A 10,090-nucleotide genomic window follows, 5' to 3' on the forward strand; every position below is an offset into this window, starting at 1 on the left:
GTACTCGTAATCATTTCCTTTTATTTTACATTTACATTTACATGGTCTTTTTGCTTTTGAAAAACTTAATGACACAAGAAATTTTCACCATTTTTATTGATGCTTAAATTAGCCTATAATTTTCGAGTACAAAGTTTGCTTGCTTTTGTTTTTGTTGTTGTGGTGATAAATTACAAGCTATTTAAAATGAAGTGAAATGTGTTTTTATGATATTTATTTATAATCGAAAAATACTTAACTTACAATAATTACTCATATAAAAATTTATAAGTACATTACAACAAGTAGCTATCATGGTAAATAATATTACTTATGTTTATGTATAGAAAAGAGAGTAAAGCCAGCTATTTTAAGATGTACCACTTTCTCTTTGGTGGTAGTGTTCCTTGGTTTTTTCTTTTCTTTGTAACAACCAAGTGATGATGATGAAGAAGTTTGAGGAGGTAGTACTCCTAATGGATCAACAAATGAAAATATATCTTGAGGTTGTGGACTACTATTCTTTGGATCAAAATAAGTTTTGTTATAATAATCAATATGAAGTGTAGCACTTGGTTTTAGTTGAGAAGAAAGAGTACAAGAACATTGTTGACCAACATCATTCTTATAATAATAAGTTTCCTTATTATTATTATTATTATTATAAAAATTAGCAAGTGTTTCTTCACTTCCCTTCAACATAGTAGATCTAGAGAGAGGAACACTACTACTACTACTACTACTACTACTACCTTGTAATGATATTGATGATGATGATGATGAATTTTGAGGAGGTACTCCTAGTGGATCAACAAATGATGGAAATATATCATGATGTTGTGGACCACTATTTTTGGGATAATTTTTATTATAATAATCTTCAAGTGTAGCACTTGGTTTTAATTGAGAAGAAACATCACAACGTTGCTGATGATCACCATAATAATAACTATTTATCATTTTATTTTCCATGAATATATATAGTAGATTTAGAATAGGAGGAATATTATAACTACTACTACTACCTTGTAATGATGATGATCGGCGAGATTTTTACTCGGAGTAGAATATTATAAACCTAAAAAAATTCAAGATGGGTATTTAGGAACAAGACAATTATATCGTGATTTGGATTGCGATGAAACAATAGATCGATGATGATTTGGTTGAAGATGATGATATTGATGATGATGATGTTGAAGATCTCCTAATGAAAAGTAATGGTAATTTCTGACTCAGTACTACAATAATGTGGTTTATTGAAACACTACTAGTACTCTCAAAGTAATAATCTTCTTCTTTTTATTTTTATGATGATAATTATATGAATAGGCTTAATGAATTAAGGGTTTATATGTTTAGATTATATAAGTTATAAATTTGAACAAACGTATAAAGCGTCAACGCTTAAAGTAGGAGAGACTAATTAATCAATTATATATTAAGACTCGACTAATATATAATTAATATTATGATTCCGTGTTCAAACTTATTACATATAGGAAATTAAGGAATAATATTTAAGTAGTTTCATCTTAATGTCAGTCATCAAAATCATTTTTGACACAGTACGTACTACTTTTTTAATTATTATTATTATTATTATAATATAGTGGTCGACATTAAGTTATTAATTGTTGTTTGGAATTTGCCACCAAGTTCTAATTTATATTTTCTAATACCATACACATATATATCGACAAAATGTTCTATAGAGACAAAAAAACATACTATATAGCATATTATATTGACAAAATTATAAGTTATTTAAAATACTAATAAATATTTAAGTTTAAGTGTAACATCCCCGCTTCAAGTCTCCATTGGGCCCTTACACTCACGGACTATTGGCTCTTATACACGAGTATGTCACTCTGGCTGCTTCATGGATTGATGACTGACCCTACAGACCAACACGAGTGTTTCCAGCGTGCTTTGTCCTCACTCGTACGCTTCCTGAGATAACTTCCTAGGAGGTCACCCATCCTGAAATTGCTCCAAGCCAAGCACGCTTAACTGTGGAGTTCTTTCGAGATGGGCTACCGAAAAACAAGATGCACCTTGTTGATATAGGTAGTACCAATCAATCCATTTAAGCCCTCTTCAACTGTGTAGTCCCATACCTACACAGTCTCAGAATCATCCCACTTGACCTTCCCCAGGCGATGTGGGATTGCACAGCTTACCCGGTATTTCCCCTTACGGATCACGGGATTACTGACTGTCACATTAAGTCTTAGTCCTAGATAAATTTTTAAGTTTAATTTTTAACGGTAGTAATACTAAGTTATATTTTTAAAAGTTCAGCACGTACCAGACCGTTAAGCTTAAGTGTCAAATTATTATTTACGTGTCATTTTTTATTGATATATATTTTTAAATTAATTTTTAAATAAAAATAAAAATTTAATTAGTGACGGGACCAATCAAAGACTGCTGCGTGACAATTTACTTAACACTTAATAACTAAGTACTTACATAAGTTTCAGAATTATAACTTAATAAGTATTACCGTTAATAATTAAACTTAGCATTTATTTACAATCGGGTTAAATTTAAGTATTTATGCCGTAAATTATTATTCTTATTTAAACTCTCCAATTAAACTTTAATCTCAACACCTCGAAATGCTTGCATTATTTTTCACCTTAATAATAATATTATAATAGATTTTCTTTTTGAATTAAACTTTTAATGTTATTAGAATTAGGTTAGTTCCAAAGTTTTTGCTTAATTATTAAATTACACAAAAAGTTGAAATTAAATTACAAATATAGTCAACAGCTACTACTCTTGAAAAGGATGTAAACCCTTTAACAAAAAGAAATATTAATTGGGAGGACAAAAGAACTTAGGAACCAACGTACGTAAGAAATTTCTTGTCACGAGTGGGGTGGTTCGAATTTCTTGTGCTTAGAAATTTCTCCCAAAGTTACTCACTAATATACTAATATATATTTATTATATGTAGTTCTTATAAAATATCAATATTTAAAGCAAGTGTATTTAATATAATACTATTATTACCTAAACATAGTTTTATTTCATCTACAACATACATCTCGTCTTTCTAATAATCACCACTTATCATTATCAGGACCACCACAACATAATCCTTTTCAAAAGTACATCTATATTCAAATCAAGTATATTGTTCGATATATAGTACATCAATGTTCGAATCAAGTATGTTCAATAGTACATCAATATTTGAATCAAGTATGTTCGATAATACTGTTAATCATAGTAATATTACTTAACACAATCAAGTTTGCTTCCAAGGACATGAACTTATCACCCGTGGGAAGAGAGTTTGAACAAGATCTCCACAACATCAAACTCAACCTCGGATGCACCTTCGAGTCCCAAATCCAACTCCAAAGCACATTCCTATCTCCAAATCTGGCTTTTTGATCAACCTAGTAGGCCCCTTTAGCACTGAATTTTCCCACAAGAGAATCCTTCCAGATTAGAGAGTCACAAGTAGCATTCACATTAATTTGTATCTTACTAATTTGGTTGCCCAAATCACTACCAAATTGGTAACAAAGATAACCCATATTCCACCTTCTTGTACTACGATACAGCAAATCGACCACGGTTCTTAGACTGGGAAAAGTGCCATTATCTACTGTTGTATGTAGATGATATGATAAATGCAAGCAAAAACATAATTAATTTAATTGTAGCCATTTCCAAATTTAAATTTAATCAATATAAGTCAAAATGATACAAATTTTAAATGTAAAAGCACCAACATTTAAACAATCTAATTCAAAAACTACACAAATTTTAAACAAAAATGCACCAACAAAAAGCTCACTTATTGTAGTGGGTGCAAAATAAAGAGTTTTTTTTTTTTAAAAAAAAAATCTAACAATTTTAGCAAGTATTAAAATTCTTATTTGAATTTAAAAAAAAAAAAAACAGTTATTAAATTGTATTGCTCAATAAAATACTCATTATTACATTACTACTATTTAAATATTACATAACAAAATTTTCAAATATCACCAGCCCATTGAAGCTCACGCTTAGTTTGTTTAAACAATGAATGAGAGTTAAATGTGGAGCAAAATATGTCAATTTGAAGAGGATACAAAAGATACAAAAACAAAGTGATTGGAACAATTTGAAGTGTTGTGATAAGAATAGGTATCCACATTGAACTTTGACGATACGCAATGAACACCGCCATACAAAAAGCAATTGTCATAGTTGCCATGGAGACGAAAAGCGAAGTGAGTCCAATAATCAACCTCTTAGGCAAAGCCCTAAGAAAATCACTCTCAGCGTAGCGAGATGTGAGAATGGATAAGAACATGAGTATGGATGTCGAAGATGAGAACATGGCTATTCCATTTGATAGCGAAAAAAATGTGTATGCATTGTGTTTTATGTGAATAGGAAGTCCTGTATCGCTGTTGTTACCACCAGGAACACTGAAAGCTACGGTGAATACTACCGTTGCAATTAGGGCTGCTACTATTGTACAAGATTCGGCCGTTTTCTTCATCCATGATTCTCCTTCTTTCAATAAATTTGCGTGTGCTTTGCTAAAAATTACACTGGCGGTTTCGTTTTTATTGTTCTTTTTCTCTCTTAGAGATGGATCCATCATCTTCTCTATCTCCTATAAAATAAAAAGAAAAAACACAAGGCAAACATCAATCCACAATGGTGTTTTCACTAAGTATCAGTTGTAATTATATTAATAATTAAACCTAATACAATTCAATTATATTTTTTAAATATATAAAATTTAATCTAATTTTAAATTTATTTATAAAAAAAATGTCTAGCTAATTTTATTAAACAATAAAATTAATAAAAAAATTTAAATATTTTAAATAATATAACTAATAAATTTATTATAAAGTATGATTAATTAACTGAATTAACGTTTAATTTAAATTTAAATTAAAATTTATATAAAAAATAATTATCTAATTTTGTTGATCATACTTTTAAATTAAATTTAAATATTTAAAACTAAAATATAATTTAACCGTACTAGTTTAAACTGATAACTTTAACGAAAAAGAACTGTTAAACCAACAATTTCCGTTAAATTACCTTGAACCAAATGAGTTCACGTTGCATTTGTAGAGCTGCACCAGACACAACATTTAATCTTTCGATAGATGGTAAGTTAGCAACAAGATGAAATATGTTGTTTCCTTCACTATCTTTAAAAGCAAATATGATACTTTTAATGGAACCAATCTCATGTATCAACCTAAATATCTCATCATGTCGATTCTCAACAGCAATGTGGAAAATGGTTCTTCTTTCTCTATCACATTCCCATAATAAATCATGGTAAGAACAAATAAGAGCAACTATGAAATCATGGTTTCCAACCTCAGCCGCATCGAGAAGTAATCGAGTCGGTCCTCTTATTAGATCCTTAATCTCCGAGTCACTTCTGTCTTTTAGAATTTGCTTCCAAAGTTCTTTCACTAGAATTAGGGCTTTGCTTTGCTTGTGAGATTTTCTAATTAAGACTCTCATTCCAGGGACTATATATATATATATAATTAGTACATAATCATAATATTGTAATTAAATTTTAATTAATTTTGATAATGTAATTAAGAAATTATACATAGATATATATATATAGAGAGAGAGAGACTTACAATAAATGAGAAATTTGTGTAAGAATCCTTGAGTCTCTGATATGAAATCTAATGGCTTTCGAGCTAATACATGCAAGGCTGTTTGACCATTGTCACGTGCCACGGATAGCTCAGCACAATCTTTCAACATCAACAATGCCAATTCTACAAATATATATGAAATTAATTACACATAGAAAAAAACCATTATTTTTTATTTAATGGATATTAAAAAAAATCTATAGTACCCTTTTATCTGTTTTGATATTCTAAAGAGCTTTTTAATCCAGTTTTTTTGTTATGATTTAAGATTGCTTTTTTTTTTTTTTTATAAAATAATGAATAGTTTACCATACCGAAAATACTTAACATGAGACATTACTCTGACAATAAAATATTTAAATTTTATTTTTTACATTATAAACTACTTATAATTCTCTCAAAATTTATAAGTAGTTCTAATATCAAAATTTATATATAACTAGATATAAAAAGCTCTCTAGAATGTCAAAAGAGATAAAGCATATATAATGAAATAAATCATTTTCAAGGGTAGTGTACCGTACTAGCACGATCCCATAAAAAAATTAAATTTTTGAGTATTAATTTAGAAAAAAAATGTGCTCTTAATTTTTAAAAATTAGTAAAAAAGGTATGAATTTAAAAAGAATTTTTTTAGCCCATAAGGACAAGCTTAACGGCCATCTATACCGCCGGACCTGCATACTATTCATATAAGTAAAATATTGTTATCACCTAAACATTATCTTATATATATAGCTAGGGGTGTTCATCCGATCCAATCCGCACTTTTTTGGTCAAACAACATCCAATCCGCACTAAGTGCGGATTTCATATTTTGGATCCAATCCGATCCGCATAAGAGTTTAAATCCAATCCAATCCAATCCGCAATAGTGCGGATTGGATCGGTTATTTTGGATCGGTTACTTTTTTAATAATAAATTATTTAATATTTCATAGAAAAAAAATTAAAGAAAGACTATTGTTTCTTAATCTCCAATACTAATCTATTTCTATCTCTATTTATATACAAATTAAACCAATATACATATATATCAATATATATATACTTATCTTTAGATTTACACTAATATATATATATGTATCTAATTACTAAAATAAAAAAGTTAGTATATATATATATATATATTTAAACTTCATGTGTATGTGTCTATGTGAATAAGAATTATTTTTCTTGTGTTTTTTATTACAAAATAAATAAAATGTACCAACTCAATATATTACTAAAAAAAATTAAGAAATTAGAAGTTTGTGTCTTTTTTTAATTAATATATATTACATATTATAATTTTTTAAAAATATATATAATTAAGTGCGGATTGGATTGGATCGGTTACTTTTTGAGGTCAAACAACATCCAATCCGCAAAAGTGCGGATTTTAGATTTTTCAATCCAATCCAATCCGCACAAGTGCGGATATCCGCATTTTGCGGATTGGATTGGATTGGATCGTGCGGATTGGATTGGATCGGATACTTTGTGAACACCCCTATATATAGCATGGTCATAAAACTTACCATACAAACCATTGTGGATACAAGTGAAAAAAGTCCATCTTCTTTCTCTTTCTTGAAGAATTGAATTAGTCAAAGGGTAGAGACTAAGTGCTATTGCATTGTGACCAAACAAACAAGCCATATAAAGTGGCAAGAGGTCATGACCACCTCGAGTGATGGCCAAATCAGAATTTTGATGCCTTAGAATTTCAATGACTTGTGAAGCTCCAGCTGCCACAGCCAAGGAGAATGGTGTGTTCCCTTCTCTGTCTTGTAAAGTCAAATCTATGGTGTCTTTCATTTCGTTGACCATCATTTTGACCACATGGGCTTGATTGGCTCTTGCTGCCACGTGGAGAATAGTGTCTTGTCTGTTACTTATGGCTGCATTTAGAGCTTGTGGGTGATCTTTTAAGATGTCTTTCACTACATTCCAATCTCCACTTAGTGCAGCATAGTACAACCTCACACATACTTTAAAGTACTCAATTCTTGACCCTATAAACATATATATATATATATATATATATATATGGAGAAATTAAAGGTGAAAAACTGAACTTCATTCTTTACTAATTCAAGTATTTTAAAAATCTGGAGCATTCCAATTCACGTGGCAGATGCAAATTAATCGACTATTGACCAACTTGCATTTACCTCGTGAATCAGGTTGCTCGGGATGAAAAACATCATGCTAATTCACAAAATAGGGTTTAGTTTATTACCTTGTACAAAATGAGGGGAAGGATTCCTAGGTGGAGGTGTTGATGTTGTAGAGCCAACATCGATACGAGACTCAATTGGTTGTGATGGTTGACTTTGACTCTGATTTTGATTTTGATTTGGATCATTTGTATTTGTTGCCACAACTGCTTGGGTTGTAGATGTTATCAAACTAGAACTTGCTTCCGCCATTTTTATTGATTCATCTATATTTCATAATACATATATATGTTTGAGAAAAGTCATACACATTATATAACAATAGATTATTAGGACTAGGAGAGAGAGAGAGAGAGAGAGAGAGAGAGAGAGAGAGAGAGAGAGAGAGAGAGAGAGAGAGAGTTGAAGGGTTTAAAGTAATTAATATTAGCTAGATAGACTTGAATTAGAAGATGAAGAACCACAGCAAAGATCTTCGTTGCTAGCTAAACTAATTAACTTAAGCTAGGGTTTAAATAGTAAAGATCTAATATATACTTAGACAGAGAGAAATGATATATGATGATGATCAAAGTAATAAGACATATAATTTATTAAGAAACTAATATAATTTTTAGTGTACAGCTAATTAAACTTCAATAAGTATCATTTTTATATATATATATTTTAATTTTGCCTTTCAAAATATGCACCTTTGTCTCATTTGAAAGGCTAACATATAAATATTGAAAATTGTTAAAAAATATTATTTCTAATGTTATTAGTATAATTGAGTATCATCTCTTTTATAATTTAAAATAATAACATCAACTAATCACAAGACCTTATATATATATGATGATAAATAATTGGTCAATTTTTTGTCACCAGCAAGCTAGTACTATAATCATTTGTTAATTATTAGTAAATTATATATGCTTAATTAAATATTAATTTATCATCTTTATTAGCGTGGTCTCTAACACATAATATTCTCTTTCTTTTTTCTTAATAATTATTAATTAATATACCAAATTCACATCAACTATCAAGTCGTCGGCGTTCTCATTTTGTCCCTTTTTATAGAGGAAATTTTATGGGTCTTTTTAATCTAATCATTTGATTTATTATATAAATAAATGTAAAGTAACATATATCATTATAATTATATTTAAACATTAACTCGATTTATATATAATGAAAGACTTATTGCTTTCCTTGAACATTCTGATTATCTTTTAATTATTATTGTGCATTCATGCTGGTTTATTTAGAATTTGGAAGTGTAGGCAGAAAGATAGAATGGCTGAGTGTTTTTATTTATATATATAATACAACATACACATTAAAGACTTAATTAACAAAGACCTTTTTATTATGTATAATTGTGTTTTGTGGACTTGGTCTCTCTTAGTTGTGTGACCTTTCTCTTTAATTAATTTTTCATTATTTATTTTACTCTTTATAATAAGGGAATAAGAATACGTAGTAGTGGGTTATCTAGTGTCTATTTATTAATAATATCTAATTAGATATTTCTTATACTAATTCAATATATATTAATAGAAAGCTAGCAAAGAATGATATTTGTTGAATAATTAAAGTGTCCAATTGCTAAGCCAGTCAATTATTTAATTACCAAAGTCTTTGTTTATTAATGAGTCATCACAAAAATACATATATATTCTTATATGGACGACCAATCTAATAAAATTAACAACAATATTCTTGTTGAGATGCATACAAGGGAATAGGTTGTTGATTCATATAAATATGTATGTATATATTATTAATTGTGTATCGTAATTGACTACTTTCAACGTAAGCTACAAATAAAATAATAAATCTATTGCGCGTACATGTGAATCATAATACTTTTCCTAATAATTAATAATAGTACAAATATTATGTAGTATTTACCTCGCAACTACTATAGAAATTTATACAAATCAAATCATATATAAGTCATGATAGAGAGAGAGAGAGAGAGAGAGAAATGATCATAATTATAACACACACTTAGCAATTAATTGATATAATTATTTTTTTGATATGGTGATGAATATGATTCCTATAGCCACAGACCAAGCCCTAGGACAGGCTCGAACCCGAGCTCGAACTCAAGCCATATTGAAGGCCCGACGCGACACCAGAAACCGAACCCAAACCCAAGTTCAAGCATTAAGTAGGGCTACACAACAAGCTCATACTAAAATTGGAAACGATAGACGAGCACTCCAACGAGCCCAAATGAGTAGGTCTAGAGAAGTCCATCGTCTATCTTTTGCCCTAGCCAAATCCGAAGGC

At 29.3% G+C, this 10,090-nt stretch overlaps 1 protein-coding gene across 1 annotated transcript; it reads right to left on the bottom strand.

The window, feature by feature from the left end:
- Positions 1-3,774: 3,774 nt before the first annotated feature.
- LOC115700840 (ankyrin repeat-containing protein At5g02620-like) lies at positions 3,775-8,418 on the bottom strand. Its single transcript, XM_061102238.1, has 5 exons — positions 7,867-8,418; positions 7,163-7,639; positions 5,622-5,765; positions 5,056-5,501; positions 3,775-4,612 (listed from the first exon to the last, which is right to left on the bottom strand). Exons 1-5 carry the CDS (start codon positions 8,054-8,056, stop codon positions 3,983-3,985), a joined length of 1,887 nt encoding a protein of 628 aa, XP_060958221.1. The 5' UTR covers positions 8,057-8,418; the 3' UTR covers positions 3,775-3,982.
- Positions 8,419-10,090: the final 1,672 nt, after the last annotated feature.

Source organism: Cannabis sativa, chromosome 8 (assembly GCF_029168945.1).
Source record: "Cannabis sativa cultivar Pink pepper isolate KNU-18-1 chromosome 8, ASM2916894v1, whole genome shotgun sequence".
Taxonomy (NCBI): Eukaryota; Viridiplantae; Streptophyta; class Magnoliopsida; order Rosales; family Cannabaceae; genus Cannabis; species Cannabis sativa.

Coding starts and splice junctions, on each gene's coding strand:
- LOC115700840 (XM_061102238.1), bottom strand. CDS start 8,056: ATGGCGGAAGCAAGTTCTAGTTTGATAACATCTACAACCCAAGCAGTT. Junction 5,766..7,162: donor TATCCACAATGGTTTGTATG/GTAAGTTTTATG, acceptor ATATATTTGTAG/AATTGGCATTGTTGATGTTG. Junction 5,502..5,621: donor ACACAAATTTCTCATTTATT/GTAAGTCTCTCT, acceptor ATATATATATAG/TCCCTGGAATGAGAGTCTTA.